The following is a 23419-nucleotide window of genomic DNA, read 5'->3' as shown; positions in this document are numbered from 1 at the left end:
ACGTTTTTTTCTGGGTTTGAAAAGATCTACATGCCTCTTTAAATTCTACAATAAAGGAGGCGGTGACACGCTTGCTCAGTCAACCATTGCCAGACACGTTGACAAGAAACGTAACCAATAAAAACGTGGAAATGGGATTTACGGAGCGGAGATTTCGATTGGTTTTGAAGCGCCACGTTGACACGCGAACGCGCACGGTGGAAACCTCCATACCATAGCGCGATTTTTGTTAAAAATCTTGAAATATCACTATCAATATTTCAAGATTTTTAACAAAGTTTTCATCAGCAATGTAAAGGGACACCGAGGTTTATAAACATATGGCAATGAATGACAGGCATCACTGTTTGGTCAAACCCAATGCAATTACCATCCATCTAGCCCATTCATATGAAAACAGAGAGGATGGAAAACTCCACCACTGTAGCCTTTCCCACTGTAAAGTCCGAAAATGAAGTCCATAATAATATCGGAAAGACAGACTACCGTGATATTCAGCTTTGGGGGAAACATTTAATTTCAGAGAGGGTTGTTTGATTAAATAATGTATGCTTACGTTGTTCTGGAAACCTAACACTTGAGGGCAGACTGGGATGCCTTTTGAGCAGAACAATCTAAAAACCACAACAGATTTTTTTTCTTCTGCAAAATCCTCCCTTTTCCGTTTCTGGACTTATTCCTTCCTAGCACATACAATTGAATGCGGAAGTTTACATACACCGTAGCCAAATATATTTCAACTCAGTTTTTCACAATTCCTGACATTTAATCCTAGTAAAAATTCCCTAATGGTCAGTTAGGATCATCACTTTATTTTAAGAATGTGAAATGTCAGAATAATAGTAGAGATAATGATTTATTTAAGCTTTTATTTTTTTCATCACATTCCCAGTGGGTCAGAAGTTTACATTCACTCAATTAGTATTTGTTTGTTAAACAATTGTTACATTGTTTAACTTGGGTCAAACGTTTCAGGTAGCCTTCCACAAGCTTCCCACAATACATTGGGTGAATTTTGGCCCATTCCTCCTGGCAGAGCTGGTGTAACTGAGTCAGGTTTGTAGGCCTCCTTGCTCGCACACACTTTTTCAGTTACTGGCCCAACACTCTAACCATTTGGCTACCTGTGGTGATTTAAAATGAATTCCTTCCCCCCTCCCTCGCCCCTTGCCCTGCAAGTGTAAACTCATCAGACGGCATGATGCGTCATCAGAAGTGCCCACTTAATTCCGCCCTTGCCCGGAAATTCGTCACTCGTTCATCCCGCAATGATTGTGTTTTCAGCCACAGGTAGCTTGTAGGTGCTTTATATGTGCCACAGTCAATTATGATTACTCGGCACCCAAACCGGCTGCGCGTGCGCCATCGTGCATATATTTATTTTGTCCCCCTACACCAAATGCAATCACGGCACGCAGGTTAAAATATCAAAACAAACTCTGAACCAATTACATTCATTTGAGGACAGGTCAAAAAGCATTAAACATTTATGGCAATTTAGTTAGCACTTTCTAGCTAATTTGTCCAATTTAGCTACCTTGCTGTTGCTAGCTAATTTGTCCTGGGATACAAACATCGAGTTGTTATTTTACCTGAAATGCGCAAGGTCCTCTATTCCGACAATTAATCCACACATAAAACGGTCAACCGAATAATTTCTAGTCATCTCTCCTCCTTCCAGGCTTTTTCATCTTTGAACTTATATGGTGATTGGCATCTAAACTTTCTTAGTATTACTACGACGACCGGCAACACAGTTCATCTTTCAATCACCCATGTGGGTATAACCAATGAGGAGATGGCACGTGGGTACCTGCTTCTATTAACCAACGAGGAGATGGGAGAGGCAGGACTTGCAGAGCGATTTGCGTCAGAAATAGAAAGGACTTCTATTTTAGCCCTTGGCAACGCAGACACTCTTTGACACAGTACGAGCAGTGTGGGTGCAATAATTGAATAACATAGATTTCTAAATGTATTTTGCAACATGACACGAGCGGTGTAGTCGGAGTATTATGATGGCATGTCTACTTATATTAACTATATAATTATTAATATACACCTACTGTATGATAGCTAGCAAATTAATTAGCTAACTAACATTAGCCAGTCTAGCTGGTACTTCTGAAGAAGGAAAATATTTTATTCCGACAATTTCCAAAAGCGAACCAAAAAATAAACATCCGTACTTTTACGAGACATGTTTGTGCATTAGTAGCACAATTTCTAACTTATTTACATTCATTTTTACTTACACTTGTATGTTGACTCCATATTGACATTGAGGTTTTAAGTTTTGGCCGACTTTTCTTAGCGGATATCCAATCATTGCGAATTGAATTATGGGGCGTTTCAGGCCCCGAAGTGAACATAATTGGACACTTGCAAACTCCATTAAAAATGAGGGTTTAGGAGCTTACATTGCAAACCTCCCTTGCTTGGCTAATAATTTGGACCAATGGCAAATATGGCCACGGGCTTTCCCCCAAGAGCATAGGGCTGAGGTTTTAGGTCTGAGGGCTGTCTACTTTGAGTTTGAAACGCAGCCATAGAGGGGGGCAGAGCAAGCTTCAAACATGAAGCTCACCTGCAAAGCACATGATAAGATCGGCCACATAGGTTGTTTTCTATTTTGATGTTAAGGTTATAAAATGATCATAAATCATGCACTGTGCCACATTGTGATGTAAATGTACATACTATGCCGGCCTCCTGAGTGGCGCAGTGGTCTAAGGCACTGCATCGCAGTGCTAGCTATGACACTAGAGATTCTGGGTTTGAGTCCAGGCTCTGTCGCAGCCGGCCGCGACCGGGAGGCCCATGGGGTGGCACACAATTGGCCAAGCGTCGTCCGGGTTACAGGAGGGTTTGGCCGGCAGGGATATCCTTGTCTCATCGCGCACTAGCGACTCCTGTGGCGTACCAGGCACAATGCACGCTGACATGGTAGCCAGGTGTACGGTGTTTCCTCCGACATATTGGTGCGGCTGGCTTCCGGGTTGGATGGGGCATTGTGTCAAGAAGCAGTGCGCCTTGGTTGGGTTGTGTTTCAGAGGACGCATGGCTCTTGACCTTCGCCTCTCCCGAGTCCATTTGGAAGTTGCAGCAATGAGACAAGACTGTAACTACTACCAATTGGATAAAATAAAAATGTGCATACTATGGTCTAGTGCCTCAAAATATATAAAAAACATTTTGTTAAAATTTTCAGTATTTTTTTTAGCTGTCCTGCTTTACCAACTAGCTAAATTAGGACAGCATGGAGTAGCTAAAGTGGGACAGTTTTATAGGATTTTCCAATGGAGGAATGAGATCCAGTTTACATTAGGGAGGGCTTGTAGTACTAGTACTACCTTGTAGTACTATGTCCTGTAAATGTTTTCTTGTAATATTGTTATTAGTACTGTTATTTGAGTGAATTCTGTAAAAGTGGGACACATTTTGCATTTAAATTAGAGATCTATCCAACATATTAGCCCAATACATTATACATTTCTGAAATCCTCAGATGTTTCCTATCACACACAATTGAATTGAATTGTTATTGGGGTACAATTGGGACTATAATAATGGTGTCCCAGTTTATTTAGCCTTCTGTCCCAGTCTACCAAATGCGAACCGAAAATATGCTTTGGACTCAGTGTACACAAAGGGGTTTGTCATGCCTACTGTGAATATTTTTTATATTTTTTATTTATTTAACCTTTATTTAACCAGGTAGGTTAGTTGAGAACAAGTTCTCATTTGCAACTGCGACCTGGCCAAGATAAAGCGTAGCAATTCGACACATACAACAACACAGAGTTACACATGGAATAAACAAAACATACAGTCAATAATACAGTAGAACAAAAGAAAACAAAAAGTGTGCAAATGAGATAAGTTAAGGAAATAAATAACAATTCGATTTTTTTGTGATTAGGAAACTTCTTGAGGATGTGTTGGACTAATATGTTGGATAGATGTCTACAGAGGTTACAGCAGACGGAAATGCAAAAAGTGTCCCACTTATTCCGAATTGATCCTGCTTAATTGTGTTATTTAGTCCTACTTCATTTTATTATTTACGTAATTGTGTTATTTACTAAATGTGTCCTTTCATGAGTTTTTCTCATAAACTCATGGAATTTAAAGACTTTCTCACAACATTCTGGGAATGGAACCGATTTGCTATCTTAGTTAACAGGAATCGATTTAGTTCTCAGTGTTGGACTCCTCAGTCAGGACAATGGTTGACAGCAGGTGTTGCTGTTATTGGATAGTTTTACACAGGATGCTGCTGAACAACACAGTTGAGACTTTCTTATCCCCTCCTCTAACCACACCTTTTTATTATGTCCTCTCTCTCTCTCGCTCACTCTCTCTCTCTCTCTCTCTTTCTCCCTCTCTCTTTCTCTCTCTTTTTATGTAATTCAAACTCGTTTTTGCTGTTTCTTTCTCCTTTCTTTTACTATCTCCCTCTCACACATACCCTGTCTGACACTTTTTCCCTCCGCTCGGTTTCATTTCTCTCTTCTCTCTTTCCCTTTCCGTCTCTCTCTTCCTCTCTTTCTTTTTTCCTCTCCTCTCTCGCTCCTCTCTTCCCTCGCCTAAGGCGGTGTGTCTAGTTCCATGGAGCAATTGAAGGTGACAGGGGCAGTGAGAGAGGAGGGGAGAGGGAGGGATGGAGGGAGGACGTGCCACACTGTAGCCTGGGGGCACACCACAGCAAAGAGATGGAGAGAGGAGGAAGAGAGAGACTGGAAAGAAGGAAAGACAAAGGCAAGGAAGAGGAGGGGAAGAGTGAATTGAGTGGGGGAAATTGACAAACTGAGAGAGATGGATATAGAAATGAATATTTCGTAATTAATGTAGCCCCTCCCCTTTTATGGAAATTCACAGAGTAACAGAATCACGAAAGGGAAAAGGACACACGCACACAGACACACACTCGCATGCACACGTAAGCTTGTGTGTTTTGTTTTAAAGACTTGATATTAATTTGTCCCGGCATGGTTGCTATGGTGACCTCCATTCCCCTCCCCCTAGCAGTGAAAAAGAGAGAGAGGGAAAGAGAGCGAGAGAGAGAGGGTGACAGGGATGAACTAACAAGAGACTGAAAAAATGTGCCCTAAAGCTGCACGAATATTCAAGTAACACACATACACACAGGCATACACATATACAGTACTCACACTCAGGGCCGGCTCTAGCCTTTATTGGGCCCCCTCACCTCACAAGCAAAAGTGATTAACAAAATCAACAGGGGCCCCCTGGAGGTCAGGGCCCCTGGGCACATGTACTGTGTGACCGGTCGGTATTCGGCCATGATTACTACAAGTTTAGATAGCTTGCAAGACAAATTTACCAATATAAAAATTGTTAGCTGATATGGCTAATTGAGTGACTGTCAATGACTGACATAACAAGATAAAACTAGCTGATGCACAACCAAATTTCAAACTTGCCCCTTGAATATTCTACTACTCTTACTCTCAACAGTAAGTTGAGACCACAACTGAAATTCTAAAAACACTATATATACACAAACGTATGTGGACACCCCTTCAAATTAGTTGGCTATTTTGGCTATTTCAGCCACACCTTTTGCTGACAGGTGTATACAATCGAGCACACAGCCATGCAATCTCCATAGACAAACATTGGAAGTAGAATGGCCTTACTGAAGAGCTCAGTGACATTCAACGTGACCCTGTCATAGGATGCCACCTTACCAACAAGTCAGTTCGTCAAATTTCGGCCCTGCTAGATCTGCCCCGGTCAACTGTAAGTGCTGTTATTGTGAAGTGGAAACGTCTAGGAGCAACAACAACTCAGCCGTGAAGTGGTAGGCCGATTCTGTGCTTCCAGCCTTGTGGCAACATTTTGAGGAAGGCCCTTTCCTGTTTCAGCATGACAATCCCCCGTGTACAAAGCGAGGTCCATACAGAAATCGTTTGTCGAGATCGGTGTGGAAGAACTTGACTGGCCTGCACACAGGCCTGACCTCAACCCATCCAACACCTTTGGGATGAATTGGAACACAGACTGCGAGCCAGGCCTAATCGCCCAACATCAATGCCCGACCTCATTAATGCTCTTGTGGCTGAAGGGAATCAAGTCCCCGCAGCAATGTTCCAACATCTAGTAGAAAGCCTTCCCAGGAGAGTGGAGGCTGTTATAGCAGCAAAGGAGGGACCAACTAATTAATGCCCATGATTTTGAAATTAGTTCGCGAGGAGGTGTGAGTACTGCCAAATTCTCTAAAATGACATTGGAAGTGGCTTATGGTTGAGAAATGAACATTCAATCCTCTGGCAACAGCTCTGGTGGACATTCCTGCAGTCAGCATGCCAATTGCACGCTCCCTCAAAACTTGAGACATCTGTGGCATTGTGTTGTACAACAACACTGCACATTTTAGAGTGGCCTTTTATTGTCCCCAGCACAAGGTGCATCTGTGTAATGATCATGCTGTTTAATCAGCTTCTTGATATGCCATACCTGTCATGTGGATAGATTATCTTGGCAAAGGAGAAATGCTCACTAACAGGGATGTAAAAAAAAATCACTAAATTTGAGAGAAATAAGCTTTTTGTGCATATGGTAATATTTTGTTTCAGCTCATGAAACCATCACTTTACATGTTGTGTTTATATTTGGGGGGATTGGGGCTCTAAGTGACTGCTTATGACTGGAGCCTGCCCTGCACACACTTGTGCATACAGGTATACACACAAGATACAGTGTACACGTATGCCCATAAACTCACTCACACAAAGACGGCATGCATAGAAACATCTAAAACACATTTCCAGAGATATCTTCTATTCTCTTCCTTCATTGTTTATGGAAAACAAAATCCCTTCTTTTTTCTGTCATCTATCTCTTACCTCAGATTATTCTCTGTAGCCAGTGACAGAGAGAGAATGACAGAGAGAGAGGGAGGTTGAGATGGGAGGGAGGGAAGGAAAGAAGGGAGGGAGGGAGCCAGAGAGCGCAGAGTTTTGTCAACCGGAAATAAAACATGTTGGCACCCTCCTTCTCCACCTCCCCCCTCCTCCCATCTCTCTCTCTCTGTCCCCCTTTCTTCTTCTTCTAATATTATAGTCATACTTAAGTCCTCTTTGTTTTTTTCTATAGTCTTCATAATAACAACATGCTCTTCCTCATTCCATTCTCTCTCTGTCTTCTAGAAGTAGTTGTTCTTAAAGTAGTTGTGCACTTCTGTTAAGGTTTGGGTCAGTAGTATTTCAATTCAATCAATTCAGGTCATTAGAAAATCCAAAATCAAGACGTGAAAACTCCTCCTTATTGAAAGTGAATTAGGCACTTCTGACGATACGTAAATCTTATTAAAGAGCAGTGATACTATCAAGAGCAGTGTACGGGATCCTCCTTTTTTCGGCACTTCCTGAATTAAAATGGAATTGACCCCAACCTTGTGTGTTACGGAAAAACAAACACTCCAGTCTACCTCCCCAAAAATATCTGTTTGTAGTGTAGTTTTTAGAATATCAGGCAAAAGATGCTATATTATGACTGTAAAACATAGTGAGCTCTCTAACTCAGCAGACACTGAATGGAGACTAAAGATGGATAAAGGGGATTTGAGTAATAGAGTTCTCCTCAATACATCTCCACTATATTATTTTACATTACAGATGTATTACCCTACAGGACTCAACATAAGTTTGCTCAAACTGTAGATGCATTCTCTCTTCTCATTGTTGTACTGTCAAGGACTCTCTAGTTCTCTGGGCTAATCCAATGAAATATGCAAATGTGGTGTCACGAGTGACAAAGTGCAGTCAGAGAGAAACCAAGCCAAACATGCCGTAGCATGCGTATTTGGCAGCTTGTACTGTGTAGGGTTTGTGAATGTGGGGTGGGGCCTCACATCGTAGTCTGTAAGGATAGCAACTGACCAAGTTGGTGTGTGAGGGTGTCACTGGTGTGTGTGTGTGTGTGTGTATGTGTGCGTAAAAAATAATCAAAGTACTGTGTATGAAAGTGTATACCTCAAAGTGTTTGTACTATGGCTATAACTGTATGTTCTTAGAATGCGACCCTTTCCTTCTTATTTGCACATGTAAATGTATGCAGTTTCTCTCGAAAGAGCCAGAACTGGGCCAGTGGTCTCTCTCTCCCTGTCCTCTGTATCCGAAAGGTCAGAGTTTCTCTCTACAGTCCAACACTTTGGAACACTATGAGGCCAAACACATTTCAGTTTTAAAGCTTTTACCTACGGTGTTCTTATGAATTGCTTATAAGCCTGTATTAAGTAGGTTGTGATTCATAGACCGTTTATATATCATTTGTTATACATTTATAAACAAGTAAATACCGGTGCATGTCTAACAACATTCATTACAAGGACATGTAATCACATAGATCATGAATTATATGGCTTTTACATAATATTGGGTACACTATTGAATAATGTTTAGAAGCCATCCTTCAAATAAAGCGTTACTAGGCCTCGTTTTAAAATTGATATAGGTGATCATCATCCTCCCTTCATCCTTCACCCTCCCTTCGCGTTTCTTCCATTCTCTCCATACCTTTACCACCCCTCCCTCCTTACTCTTGTCTCTCTCTCTCCGTCTCTCTCTTTCTCTCGCTCTCTCTCTCCATCACCCCTTTTCCTGGCATTAAGTCCAGACCTGACACTGACACTGAGTCTGTGTGTCATCCCTCTCTTCCTCCCTCCCTCCTCCTTCTCTCTCCCTCTCTATCCATCGCTCCGAGGACCAGAGTGCCTGCAGACTTGTTTCTCTCTCCCTGGCCCACTCCCCCCTCCCTCGCCTCCTCTCTTTCGCTCTGTCTAACTCTCTCCATCTCTTCTCTGGCTCGCCTCCCTGCTCTCTCTTTCTCTTTGCACACACAGTCAACAAAAGCGAGGTCAGGGGAGAGGGATGAGGGTATAACGAAAGAGAGGAAGAGGAGGAAGAGAGAAACCTTGGAAACAGTGGAGAGACTAGAGAAACGCAAGTTTGGAAAACCATCGGCATCCTCTCTCTTGAGTAGGTGAGTGTCCTTTCACTAAACTTGTCAACCAACACTAATGTTGGGGGAGAGAGACAGACACAGACAGAGATCGAATAAGAGAACAAGACAAATTTGAACGAAACATAAAGGAACTATTTATGACAGACAGTGACAGATAGCAAAAGTACCAACTAGACTAGAGAGGGTGAAACCACACGGAATCAAGATAACTTGATCTTTGACTCGACGTAGACATACGGAAAGGCACTGTGAGCCAAAATAGGTAGAGATACACCCCTCTAGCAAGATTTATGAATATATGGCCAGAGAACTAGCTCTCACTCGCTGATGTTTCAGGGTTTCTCCTCTTCTTCTGTAATGTATAACCTTTACCCACTTTACTTTGTATGTATTCAAGCTAAAGGTCTGCTAATAATGATTTATGAAATCTGCCTGTCCGGTGTTTTGTGCTTTTAACCGGTATGGCTCTGTGCTGGTTATGATACCTGGTGGCAGTCATTGTTGGGAGTCCAGCAATGCACAGCACACTCACAACTTTTGAATAAAAGGCAGGATTTATTTCTTCTAATTGTCTCGTCCCCATCTATTCCAGTCTTAATCCTAATACTTGATTAATGGATCAATGAATCAACTGTAAAGTGAAGTGTATAGTGTTAGGACATATTTTACCCCACAATGTGTGTCCAGTGTTGTGAGTTGTTAGTCTCTTCCATCGCTACTGTATTAGGGCCTATTGTTGTGTATTTCTCCAATGTCCATTGAGTGTTTAGTTGTTCTATTTCTCCATCATCATGTGTCATTAGAGTATAGTTACAGTGTTAACGACAGTGTTGTGAGAATTTCTGCTCCAATTCTATGTATACCGGTATCACCATCACACATAGTCAGTGTGTATTGTTGTATGTACTTTTGTCCCTCCTTTCAGTGCACCATATGAATGTGAAGTTAGGTTTAAGGTTAGAGTAATGTGGTGTTGTGAGAATTACAGGTGTATTACAGGTGTGTAATTCTGCTCCCCTGTATCACTAGTATAGCTTTAGTGTTGTGCATACATATTTACGCTCCCCGTCTGTCTGTGTGTGCATCATAGTCAGAGTGTGTATAGTAATGTGTGTAATGTTGTGAGTGTTTTGGTCCCTACTTTGTGACTGTGTATCATTAGTGTAGTTAGTGTCTGGGGTTGTGTTCTGCCTGTGTGGTTAATGGTAGCTGACAGTGTTACTCTCTCCTCTCATGCGTGTGTGTATAGTCAGTGTCAGAGTGGAGGGGATGTAGCTCCTAATTACTGAGTGTGTTTGTAATGAACTCCCCGTGTGTTGCCGTGGGAGGCTAATGCACAAGTGTGTGTGTCTCTCTTTCTCTCCAAATGTACACTACCGTTCAAAAGTTTGGGGTCACTTAGAAATGTCCATGTTTTTGAAAGAAAAGCTCATTTTTTGTCCATTAAAATAACATAAAATTCATCAGAAATATAGTGTAGACATTGTTAATGTTGTAAATGACTATTGTGGCTGGAAACGGCTGATTATTACTGGAATATCTACATAGGCGTACAGAGGCCCATTATCAGCAACCATCACTCCTGTGTTCCAATGGCACGTTGTGTTAGCTAATCCAAGTTTATCATTTTAAATGCTAATTGAACATTAGAAAACCCTTTCGCAATTATGTTAGCACAGCTGAAAACTGTTGTGCTAATTAAATAAGTAATAAAACTGTCCTTCTTTAGACTAGTTGAGTATCTGGAGCATCAGCATTTGTGGGTTCGATTACATGCTCAAAATGGCCAGAAACGAAGAACTTTCTTCTGAAACTCGTCAGTCTCTTCATGTTCTGAGAAATAAAGGCTATTCCATGGGAGAAATTGCCATGAAACTGAAGATCTCGTGCAACGCTGTGTACTACTCCCTTCACAGAACAGGGCAAACTGGCACTAACTAGAATAGAAAGAGTGGGAGGCCCCGGTGCACAACTGAGCAAGAGGTCAAGTACATTAGACTGTCTAGTTTGAGAAACAGATGCCTTCCAAGTCCTCAACTGGAAGCTTCATTAAATAGTACCCACAAAACACCAGTCTCAACGTCAACAGTGAAGAGGCGACTCTGGGATTCTGGTCTTCTAGGTAGAGTTGCAAAGAAAAATTTGTATCTCATACTGGCCAATAAAAAGAAAAGATTAAGATGGGCAAAAGAACACAGACACTGGACTGAGGAACTTTGCCTAGATGGCCAGCATCCCGGAGTCGTCTCTTCATTGTTGACGTTGAGACTGGTGTTTTGTGGGTACTATTTAATGAAGCTGCCAGTTGAGGACTTGTGAGGCATCTGTTTCTCAAACTACACACTAATGTACTTATCCTCTTGCTCAGTTGTGCACCGGGGCCTCCCTCTTCTCTTTCTATTCTGGTAAGAGCCAATTTTTGCTGTTCTGTGAAGGGAGTAGTACACAGCGTTGTACGAGATCTTCAGTTTCATGGCAATTTCTCCCATGGAATAGCCTTTATTTCTCAGAACATGAAGAGACTGACGAGTTTCAGAAGAAAGTTCTTCGTTTCTGGCCATTTTGAGCATGTAATCGAACCCACAAATGCTGATGCTCCAGATACTCAACTAGTCTAAAGAAGGCCAGTTTTGTTACTTCTTTAATCAGCACAACGGTTTTCAGCTGTGCTAACATAATTGGAAAAGGGTTTTCTAATGATCAATTAACCTTTTAAAATTATGAATTTGGATTAGCTAACACAACGTGCCATTGGAACACAGGGATGATTTTTGCTGATAATTGGCCTCTGTACGCCTATGTAGATATTCCATAAAACAAAATCAGACGTTTTCAGCTACAATAGTCATTTACAACATTAACAATGTCTACAATGTATTTCTGATCCATCAGATGTTATTTTAATGGACCAAAACATTTTCTTTTCTTTCAAAAACAAGGACATTTCTAAGTGACCCCAAACTTTTGAACGGTAGTGTATGTACCTTATCACTTATTTCCTCTACCTTTCTCTCCTCTTCCTCCACCTCTCTTTATCTCCTCCTCCCCATCTTCCAGTAGTTCTGATCTGTGTTCTTATTGGAGGAGAGAAGGTGAAGGGGAAGTGTTATGTGTGAGAAACTCAGCATGCTGAATCTACAGAACACCTCCAGCTGGACTGGGCCAAACAACTGGTACCATCAACCAACACAGCACGGTACAGATAGTGTGTGTGTTTGTGTGACTCGTGGAGTCAGCGTAGGGTGAGCTGGAGAATCTTCCACGACTGAGCAGAAACAGTGTGTCAACAGCTACAACACACACAGACACACACACACACACACACACACACCTACAGAGACAGAGTGCACAAACACAAAACAGTGAAATGTATACGTACATGTGGAGATATGGAGAATGCATAAACGCTTGTTACACTCAGGCAGACACACACACACACAAACACACACTCATTTCACCAAGAAAAGAGCTTCAATTATCCTTCTGTTCTAGAACAATCTCTCTCCCCCTTTCCATTAGATGGCTGTGTGGTGGATGACGTGAGTGTGCGGATGGTAGGAGGAGGAGAGGGAGTGCAAAGAGAGAGGGATGAGGCAGAGGACGCACAGCATCACCTCCAGCTGAAGAGAAAGCTCCAGAGGAATCGCACTAGTTTCACCCAGGAGCAGATTGACGCGCTGGAGAAAGGTCTAACCCCAGCCCCAGGCTTCAGTTGAGGCCTGTGGAGAGTCAATTAAATTATAGTAATAAACATGAAGGAAAAGCTACGTTTAATGCCACGGGCATGTGTGTGTTAATGTGAAACATTGTGGGCTTCTTGACAAAATTTTCTCCACCTTACAGAGTTTGAACGGACACATTACCCAGATGTCTTTGCCAGAGAGAGATTGGCAGCTAAAATCGACCTTCCAGAGGCTCGCATTCAGGTAACCAACCGTTCACTCCGTCTGTTTAACCCTCCGTCTCTTTATTCTTATCCTTTACTCCCTCTAGTGGCCAGTTTAGAGTATGGCAGCTACCAAAGTGTACCTGAGCAGTTCTCAAACCAGTCCTCTGGGACCACCAGTTTTCATATATTTGTTATATTCCAACAAAAACACACCTGAAAGGTTAGTTTGGTTGATTGATTGATTGACAGGTGTGGTTTTCCAATCGGCGAGCCAAATGGAGGAGGGAGGAGAAATTGCGCAATCAGAAGAGGTCAGGGGGCGGGACTTCCTGTTCTCAGGCACACGCCCCCCTCAGCACCTCCTTCAACACAGGTGTCTATCACTCTCACCATGGCAACAGCTCAGGTAAGAAACCATCCACTTTTTGAAATATGTTTGTAGGTGTACAAGTGTGTGTTTGTGTGTTAATGTACAGTATGCATGTATGTGTGTGTATTACTGTATACAATATTATTTAAAAACATTTCTGTGTTTCTTGATGAAGCCTCAATGCACAGTCGCAGTGACAACTCTCTCTCAGGCTACGGTTCTCTCTCAGTCTTCTCCAATATGCAGGTAAATTCAACAAATGTTTCTTTTTTTATTGTGCTATGAACCCCATGTCGTTCATTGTTAACATGACTATTGGTCCTTCATTTTCAACCAAAACTTTCACTGAATCTTTGTTCTGTCTCATCAGTCCTATCACTGGTTAACAATCTTCTCTCTTTTCTTTTCTCTTCCTGCATGTACTGTTCCTGTCCCTCTCTCCTCTTCTCTTTGCTCTCTCTCTGTCTCTCCAGTCATTGCCACCCCAGTCCGCTCCTTCTTACCCCTGCATGCTCCCTCCCTCCCCCTCCTCTCCTCCCCCCCTGGCCCGGAAGTTTGACTCCCTCTCTTACCCCTCTCCTCACCTGCCTCCCCCTCACTCTGCCAGCTCCAACACAGGTGAGTCTCTGCGGCATGTGTGCATGTGTGTCTGTGAAGATCTAGTATTTAGTTTAGGTGCCACTTTGCCAACTCATCCTTCTTGTCTTTGTTTCTCTTTCTCTTTGTCTCTCGGTCTGTCTCTGTCTGTCTCCCAGGATATCTCTCTCCTGGTGTGTCGGGTAGTGAGCAGGACTTAGGTCAGTACTGGACCAGACTCCAGTGAGAATAACACAGTTACGGCATGACACTAGATCACCACCAAACCTGCCAGTATCTGAAGATCCACCTATTCACTGTGACTGTGACAGACTAAGATACGCAAACACCCAATCCATTACAATCCAAAGCGATTACAATCAGTCATTCTAAAATAATGGCAAAAACTACCAATAAAAGTATCAATGACCTGCAACAGCCAATGACAATCATGGATGGGCCATGGAACCACCAATGACAATCTAGTATGGGCCTGAAGAAGCCGATGACAATCAAGTATTGGTACTGGACTAGTAATTACAATTAAGCTTGATCTCAGCGTACAATGCCATCAAATGATGAACTGGAACTGGATCCCAGCAGATTCACTCACTCTTTCACTCACTCACTCAATCCTGTTGATGTTTGTTCAGATCAAACAGACAATCAAGCATTGAAATGAAATCCCCAATCATAGTCAAGCATGGATTTCATTTAATCAATGACAGTCCAGCAGGGATTAGTGTAACCAATGACCTAGGAGAGTTGAAGACAATCAAAAACCAATACTAGTGAATAAGGATGTTACTGTGATGCCATATTTTTGTCCTCCTCCTCTCTCCATTCCATTCTTTCAATCGGACTTTTGCAATCCTACCCCTTCTAAAGTCCTTTCCTTCACCTGTACATTTAGCACTGTGTGTGTGTGTGTGTGTGTGTGTGTGTGTGTGTGTGTGTGTGTGTGTGTGTGTGTGTGTGTGTGTGTGTGTGTGTGTGTGTGTGTGTGTGTGTGTGTGTGTGTGTGTGTGTGTGTGCGAGTGTACGTGTAGGCATGAGTGAGTGTTTGTATGTGTGTAGTTGCATTTCGTGTATGTGTATGTCTTTAAACTGCTAATCATTTTAGTGTATTCCCTTTTTGTGAAGCTGTTTGAACAAAGAAATAAAATCTAAATGTGAAACAAAACAATGCCTGTTATTTAACAGTAATTGATCAGTAATAAGACGGTTAGCTTGATTAATGTAAGAGTTGGAATGTGCATTGCATTTATTTTTAAATAAATCAATCCAAGTGAATTTACACCACATATACTGTACAAACAGGGAAATAATGGCTGGAAAGAGAGGAATCCTAATGTGGCTTTCTTTCTGAACGCAAAAAGACTTTGGCTAATTTCAATGTGAGAATATTTACCAAATCTTCAATAACATATTGATCTATGTTAGTGAACCACCCCTCAGAGACTTCTGGTGAAGCTTGTGTATTCTATGGTCTTTAGCTTTTGTTTATTTCTCACTCTGTCACTGAGCAGGAGCATTTCCTGCCTATGTGACTGTGGATTTCCTGTTTTTGTTACTCACATCACCACACCCACTGTAAATAATGCCCTGACTGACTGACAAACCAATTCTCACAAGGACATGAAACATACCCGTACAAACTTGCAAATGCACGCACACACACACACATATGAATGTGCACACTCACACACACAGGCATGAATGTGCACACACACACGCGCATGTACACACACACACATACCCAAACTGTGTATATGTATACCGTATACTGTTCTTGTAATCTTGATATTCACAATCAACACAAACACCCAGTCACAGCCATGACCATATTAGGTCCTATATGCTAACATAATTATTTGTGGGTTTACATGGCAATGTTTACATTTGTGCAATTAGACTCAGAGTTAACGAGGTATGGAGATTCCGAGAGGATGTTGCACACAAGACACTCTTAACCCCTGCTCGAACAATCACATCCCCACTATATCCCCTATGGACTGTCTCTACCTCCTAACCCACCCAACCCATCAACTCAACTTCTATCAGAGAGCACTTATCTACTGTCGGTCTTTGAACATGGCCCTCTGTCTATCACTCTATCACATCTTTCCCATCCCGCTTTCTACTCCCTTCTTCTTGGTCTTGCCCACTCAAACACTTCTCTCGCTCTCTCTCTCTCTAGCTAAACTTGACCTCACTTCAAACCACTTTCAACTTTGAACATACACTCTTGAACTTCAGGGTCACTGTGTGTGTTTTGTATTCACTCTCTTATGACAATACCACAGGACAGGAAGAGTTTCCTTGGTGTAAATAAGCACTGCTGCCTATCAGGTTTTAGAGTGAGTTCAGTCAAAGCAATCGAAGAAGCATACATCATCTACCCTTATACTGTATGATGGTAATGAACACAGTCCACCAAGAGTTGTATCTCTAGGGTGAATTTAGCCCTCTCTTCACCCCCTCCATCCTTCTCTCACTCATTATCTCTCACTCATTATCTCTCTCTCTAGTCTCTATCACCCCCCCCCCCCAGCTTCCTGTCACAAAGGAAATGCCTCACCCTGCTGGCTGGCTCCCCATTGGTCCTGGCTCAGAGGAATAGTGATTTGGGGGGAGATAGGGAGGGCAGGACAGGGGGATAGATAGAGGGAGCGGAGACGTAGAGAGGGAGAAGGGCACGAGACAGGGCATTGGGCAGACAGGAAGATGAGTGCCAGGCTAAATTAAAAGGGAGAAAGAGAGAGAGGACTTGCTTAATGTGTTCAACATGACGGCGAGGGAATGGCTGTGAAGGCGTAAGCGGTAAGAAGAGCACGACAAGAAGCAAGTCAGGAAACTGTCCTTGCAGAGACATTAGAAAACAGAAAGAGAGGGAGAGCGAGTTAGTGAAAGAGAGAGGCTGGCTGGAGAAAGAGCTCCATAATGTTTTTGTTAATTACACTGTATTTCCGTATCATTGCAGTGGCATTTATTTGTATGTTCTGTTCAGTATTTGTTTGAATGTACTTTGTTTATGTACTTCTGTTTTTAACTCATATAACCTGAAGGTGGTCAGACTTTTTTCTATCATTCCAGACAGAGCATGGTCTTATCAGCAGTGTTTTCATTATTCCTTCAAACCTGTCTGTCATGTAGTACTCTCTCGCTCTCTTTCTCTGTACAGTCTCTCTCTGTACAGTCTCTCTCTGTACAGCCTCTCCCAATCCTTGTACCAGTGTCTGATTTTAAGCTGACGCTGGGCAGGGTTTGGGGGGGGCCGTGCTGAGGATTCTGCAACAAGTGTGTGTTTGGGTGTTGGGAGGAGGGGGGTCATCAAAATTAAGAGAGCATTTCATAAGACTCTTGATCATCACCATAAACAGCACCACATTGCTTTTTGTGGTAAACTTCATAATTGGTTAAATATTAATTGGACCTCACAACGATTCCATGCCATTGATGTTAGATACATGTCATGTATTTATTGATGAGTAAATGTACAGCCTGTACAGGCTACTAATAAATAGTACGATACATAATGAAAACTGTGCTGTTTTTTAAATTACTTTTTGATGTTTTATAACCTAAAATTGAACTAAATCCAATGAATCAATAGTTCGAAAAATGTTGATTGATCTTTGAATGCACTACTGTAAGGAGATGAGAAACTCTTTTCACGCCACTTAGATACAGCTACGACCAGACTTGACTTTTTCCTAGCAGATTGGGAGAATTTACGCAGCAGATTGTGATAATTAACATAGCAGGTTAGGAAATTTAGGTTAAGGTTAGGAAAAGGAGTAAGGTTAGGGTTAGCTCTCCTAACCTGCTACGAAAATCACTTCTGGCCTTAACTGTATCGAAGTGCTGTGAAAAGATTGTGTAGCTCAGGGGTTCCCAAACTTCTTTGGCCCATGACCCCATTTTGATATCTGAAAATTCTCAGGACCCCAACCACATCAAAAAGAAATCTGTAATTAACAGCCAATGTTTACTTTTTCATTTGGGGCTATGGGAGTCAATTGGAAAACATTCTAATATTATTTCTGATCGTCTTCTCAACCCACCTTCACATACCTTTAATGTGTGGCTATAAAAGTTCATTGGAAATTAGTCTGACATAATCTTATCTCACCACCACTAATGAGATGGGTATGCGTGACGCATGTCGCGTCAGAGCTTCTCAAAAGTCAGGGGGCGTGGTCAACAGTGCGCACCTCATCTCTGCTGTCACATCCAAACTGGATCGACATTTGGTTTTAATGCAGACTAGAGCACTGATGGTGACGTCAGTGATCTTCAGGTCGGAAAGCCGGAGCTCTAGAAAGAGGCCCGAGATCCCGAGTTGGAATGACCATTCAAAAGGATTATTCTCAGTCTGAGATTTTTTTTTCGAGATCCCAGTTGTCTTAAAAACACTGAAGTCGGAAGTCTGAGATTTCCGAGTTCCCAGTTGTTTTGTACGCGGCATTATTGCTCAGAGGGAGACGGCATGGTATTCCCTTTGAGACAGGAACATAGGCTGCAGTTCAAACTCATAAAAGACACACCCTCATCCACTTTACCCTCGCCTCATGCCCTTGGGGAATCCCTGTCACCATCTTGGATGGCGGTCCAAATGATGAGCAAAGCAAGAGAAGTTGTCAACGTAAACTCCCCATAATTCAATTCGCGATGATTGTACATTTGCTAAGGAAAGTCAGCCAAAATGCAAAAACAACATCAACGGAGAAGTCAGCATACATGTTTAAGTAAAAATGAATGTAAAAAGGTTATAAATTGTGCTACTAATGCACATGACGGCACAAACACGTCTCCTAAAAAGTAATTATGTTTTTGTTTGGTTAGCTTTTGGAAATTGTAGAAATAAAAAATGTTCCTTCTTCAGAAGTTCCAGCTAGGCATGCTAACGTCAGTTAGCGAATTCATTTGCTAGCTATCATACAGTAGGCCTATTAATAATTATAAAGTTAATATAAGTAGACATGCAATCATAATTGACTGTAGCATATATAAAGCACCCACAAGCTACCGGTGGCAGAAAACACAATCATCGTGGGATGAACGAGTGACACATTTCCAGGCAAGGGCGGTCCATTTAAAAACCATTCCTTCCTCCCTCGCCCTGCAAGTGTATACTCATCAGACATCATGATACGTCATCAGAACTTAATTTGGTCCTACGTGTGTCTTTTAAGTGTTTGGACTGCAACCAAAAACTCCTCCGTAGTGACCCGTGAATGCATTCGGTCACATGACAGCTCGATCAGATGTTCGATTTCCCTTACCCACATGTCAATTGAGCCAGGATCACAGTCAAATGGATTGGGAAGTAGGTCCCAAAGTGCTCTTCCAAGCGTTGGAGTTGAGCAGTCATCAGTCGTGTGGGACACTTACAATGTTGTTTTCTGTTAGAAACCTGCACAGCCGAGGGAAGGGGGCATGGTTAACTTTTGAAAGACTCTCCAATAAGAATGATTTCCTCTGAATCGATCACTAGTTTTTTTGTATTTCCCTTGTATGCTTGCAAATACTGTATGTATTTTATATAGGCAAGGAAACACATGATCTTTTCATGACACAGAAAGTCAATGTGTTTTTTTGTTTGTTTTTTACATCCATTGTGAAAGACAACAGTTCCTCTCTCAATGTGAAAAATCTTTCCAACACTCACCCTCGATAACAAAAAGAACATTGTCATGCTCTGATCCCATATCTCCACCTAGTTTTGCGAACATGCGTGCGTGCAGTTGATGATGTAGTTTACAATTGAAGTTACCTGCTGCAGTATGTCTCCGAGGTCTGTGCTCAGCTCTTCTGCCGCCAGTAGCGCTCTGTGTATCATACAATGCGTCCATATGGCAGAGAGAGTAATAGATGGAGCCCCGTCTATGCAAAAGCCCACAATTCGATCCCCTGGAATCTGGTTCTCGTCAATATATCCACGCAGCACACATCTAGTGTTGTTCTATACTCGGGATTTGTGAGACAGAACAATATGTCCTCATGAATAGCATCCCCCGACATGTACAGTAAACAAAAGTCAATACATGGGCATCTTGGTCCTCACAGCTAACGTCCATTTGTTGAGCATAAACTTCACCTTCAGTCAGAGTTTCCTCTTGATTGCTAGTAACAGCATAAATGATTTGTTCAACAGTGTTATCTGACAAAGGTATTGATGTGAGATCCTGTGCCTCTGCCTCCCCACACCGTTTTCACCATATCAATTGTGGCCAGTAATATCAAAGTGATAAGGAAATATGTTTTAATAAATGATTAGAATGTTACAGTCCTGAAACAATAGGTCTGATACCATGTGATTGTATGAAATTAATTTGAATCATTAGATTATTATAATACATGTGTGTAAGTGTTAGACTCATTCAAGCCTTTTTCCATGATCTAAGGGCGCTCTCTGGTTGAATTTGATCTTCTAGATAAATTCACTAAAAAAATTCAGGATTTAGAAAATTCTCCTGCAAACCTATTTTCATACCAGGCGACCCCACATAGTTTGGGAACTGGTGTCACCGCTTTCTTCCTGGGAAGGAGAGGCGGACCAAAACGCAGCGTGGTTGAAGTTCATGGTTCTTTAATAAGAGACACTTAACATGAACAAACTACAAAACAATAAACGTGAAAACCGAAACAGTCCTAACTGGTGCATAAAACACAAAGACAGGAAACAATCACCCACAAAATACCCAAAGAATATGGCTGCCTAAATATGGTTCCCAATCAGAGACAACAATAAACACCTGCCTCTGATTGAGAACCAATCTAGGCAACCATAGTCTTACCTAGACACCTAAACTGAACACAACTCCATAAATCTACAAAAAACCCTAGACAAGATCCAAATCACCCATATCACACCCTGGCCTAACCAAAATAATAAAGACAACAAAGATAACTAAGGCCAGGGCGGGACAGTACCACCCACCAAAGTTGCGGACTCCCGGCCGCACACCTAAACCCATAGGGGAGGGTTTGGGTGGGCGTCTGTCCACGGTGGCGGCTCTGGCGCGGGACGTGGACCCCACTCCACCATAGTCTTAGTCCGCTTTTTTAGCGTCCTTTGAGTGGCGACCCTCACCGCCGACCTTGGCCTAGTAACCCTAACAAAGGGCCCACCTGGAATGAGGGGTGCCTCATTACTAAGGTAGCTCAGGACTGAGTGGTAGCTCAGGACTGAGGGGTAGCTCAGGACTAAGAGGTAGCTCAGGACTAAGAGGTAGCTCAGGCAGGTTGACGGCTCTGGCGGATCCTGGCTGACTGGCGGCTCCTGGCTGACTGGCGGCTCTGGCGGATCCTGGCTGACTGGCGGCTCTGGCGGATCCTGGCTGACTGGCGGCTCTGGCGGATCCTGGCTGACGGGAGACTCTAGCAGCTCTGGACAGACGGGAGACTCTAGCAGCTCTGAACAGACGGGAGACTCTAGCAGCTCTTAACAGATGGGAGACTCTAGCACCTCTGGACAGACGGGAGACTCTAGCAGCTCTGGACAGACGAGGCGCACTGTAGGCCTGGTGCGTGGTGCCGGCGCTGGTGATACTGGGCCGAGAACACGCACCTCAGGGCGAGTGCGGGGAGGAGGAACAGGGAATACTGGGCTCTGGACAGCAGGTCTCCTACACGTTGGCACATTAAATAGTTGAAGGAGCAAAGGGAGCTGAAGAAGTGGCGGTGGATGCTCTGCAGACTGTGGAGATTCAGAGTGTTGTTCAACAGTTGAGGGAAACTGATATGCTGATTGTGAAGGTGGATTTTATGGTCTTTATTGCACATGTGATTAATTGTACTGTACAAACGAACAAAATGTCCAAGAAACTGGACATAATACTGCCTTACCAAGCAAAAAGGCAGTAACTGAGAAAAACTGCTTTTATTTACCTTGGTTTCACACTAACTTATTGCAGTTACTGCTAATATGACCCCCATTTTCTCTAAAACACAATACGAGGCAGGATACTTGTCCATATGATTAAGCATGTATTTAATGAAGCAAAAATGACATAATTTTTGGCCAAATGAGGAGTTACTGCCTTTTTGCTTGGTAGGGAAGAATAGTATCTGCGGCTGAAAGGTTTTTGGGTTTCCAGGACTTTTCCGAAGATGCTCTTCCTTCTCAGGCCCCAAAGCCGGTTGTGGATGGGCGTTCGCAGTTTAATCTGAATAAATTAGTACATTGAGTTTAGTTTGGTTTATTTAGTTTAGTTTTATTTGGTTAATTATTTGGGCTGATATACAGCCAAAACAGTAGGTGGCGGCATGCACTTATAGCATTTATTTGCGGACCGCAGTAATATAAAAGAAGACCCCGTACAGTAGGTGGCAGCAATACACCAATAGGTGTCGTCTGCCATAAAACTTTAAAGAACAAAAAAAGAGTGGACATGTGCAGCTGTTATGTTTGGTAGAAGCGGATATGGTGTTTGAACCTCATGGCGGTGAAAATAAGGATGAATGGACTTTGGTCCAGAAGAACGGAAAAAAAGGTAAATTGTTGTGGGAAATAATGTGTAGTTCTGATATACACCCCATTGTATCTGGTAGGAGTCATTTTTGTTGTTGAAAAAAAGGATATGCCTGTCACGAGATGGATTGGTAGATAAGTGGGTGGCGGGACTGGTGTGATCATATGCGCCTGCAGTGAGTTAGCTAATAACTGGGGATTGGCTGTCATTTCCTTTAAAAGCTCTGTGTTTTGTGTTGTTCGGTGCTGAGAGTTGAGAATGACTTTCCGTGTCTATGTCTTGGGCCTCCCAAGTAGCGCAGTCTAATGCACTGCATCACAGTTCTTGAGGCGTCACTACTACGGGGTAAGCGGGCGGGTGTTAAGAGGCGCGGTTTGGCGGGTCATGTTTCAGAGGATGCATGACTCGACCTTTGCCTCTCCCGAGCCCGTTGTGGAGTTGCAGCGAGATAAAATCGTAATTGGATCGCAATGGGACATCACGAAACTGGGGAGAAAAAGGGGGTACAAATGTCTGTTTGCTGTGATTGCACTGGACCAGTGTCTGCGGGACGAGAAGTCTTACCAGCTAATTTGAGTGAGCAAGTGGCCGGCTGCACTGATGATGAACAGGGACTGTGGAGCTGATTGGTGATCTGAGAGCAGAGGACTGAGAGAGGCATGGTACAAACGCAAATCTAGGAGCTTTAGCTCCGCCAAGTAAGGGACGTGATTCTTCCTGTGTTACAGTACTTTCTCTCTCTGGGTTGTTTTGCCATGCCACTGAAAATCACTATTGTCGGCAGGTTTCCCTGCCGTCTGTCTTCTTCTCGTTCAGCACCGGAGGCGGGGCCATCGGTGACATCGCCAAGCAGTCTCAGACTCAGTCCACGTTCTAGGACAGGGAGCTGTGCGGATCTGGATATCGCTAGACTGACACGTTTACCATTTTATTGTTGTGGGGATATGGTTCTCATCGGGCCCTAGAAATCCAGAACCTATACCCCACCCTCTATATGTTGTCTTGTCTGTCTTTCCCCCTCCCTATTTTGTCCTTTAGAGAGGTTTGGTAGAGTAGAGTAGGGCCAGGGTTGGGTCCCATATTGTGTGCTGCACCAGAGTGAGATTGTAGTGC

The 23419-nt window shown here is 42.8% G+C and overlaps 1 protein-coding gene across 1 annotated transcript; it reads left to right on the top strand.

Moving 5' to 3' along the window:
- The first annotated feature begins 8410 nt into the window (after positions 1 to 8410).
- On the top strand, positions 8411 to 15009 carry LOC109897551 (paired box protein Pax-6-like). The gene is made up of 8 exons (XM_031833775.1): positions 8411 to 9009; positions 12049 to 12187; positions 12511 to 12678; positions 12835 to 12917; positions 13130 to 13286; positions 13426 to 13496; positions 13724 to 13868; positions 14006 to 15009. Exons 2-8 carry the CDS (start codon positions 12100 to 12102, stop codon positions 14071 to 14073), a joined length of 780 nt encoding a protein of 259 aa, XP_031689635.1. The 5' UTR covers positions 8411 to 9009; positions 12049 to 12099; the 3' UTR covers positions 14074 to 15009.
- Positions 15010 to 23419: the final 8410 nt, after the last annotated feature.

The sequence above is a fragment of the Oncorhynchus kisutch genome, linkage group LG10, assembly GCF_002021735.2.
Source record: "Oncorhynchus kisutch isolate 150728-3 linkage group LG10, Okis_V2, whole genome shotgun sequence".
In the NCBI taxonomy this organism is placed as follows: Eukaryota; Metazoa; Chordata; class Actinopteri; order Salmoniformes; family Salmonidae; genus Oncorhynchus; species Oncorhynchus kisutch.
This window is presented reverse-complemented; position numbering and strand designations above follow the sequence as displayed.

Coding starts and splice junctions, on each gene's coding strand:
- LOC109897551 (XM_031833775.1), top strand. CDS start 12,100: ATGTGTGAGAAACTCAGCATGCTGAATCTACAGAACACCTCCAGCTGG. Junction 12,918..13,129: donor TTCCAGAGGCTCGCATTCAG/GTAACCAACCGT, acceptor ATTGATTGACAG/GTGTGGTTTTCCAATCGGCG. Junction 13,869..14,005: donor CTCTGCCAGCTCCAACACAG/GTGAGTCTCTGC, acceptor TCTGTCTCCCAG/GATATCTCTCTCCTGGTGTG.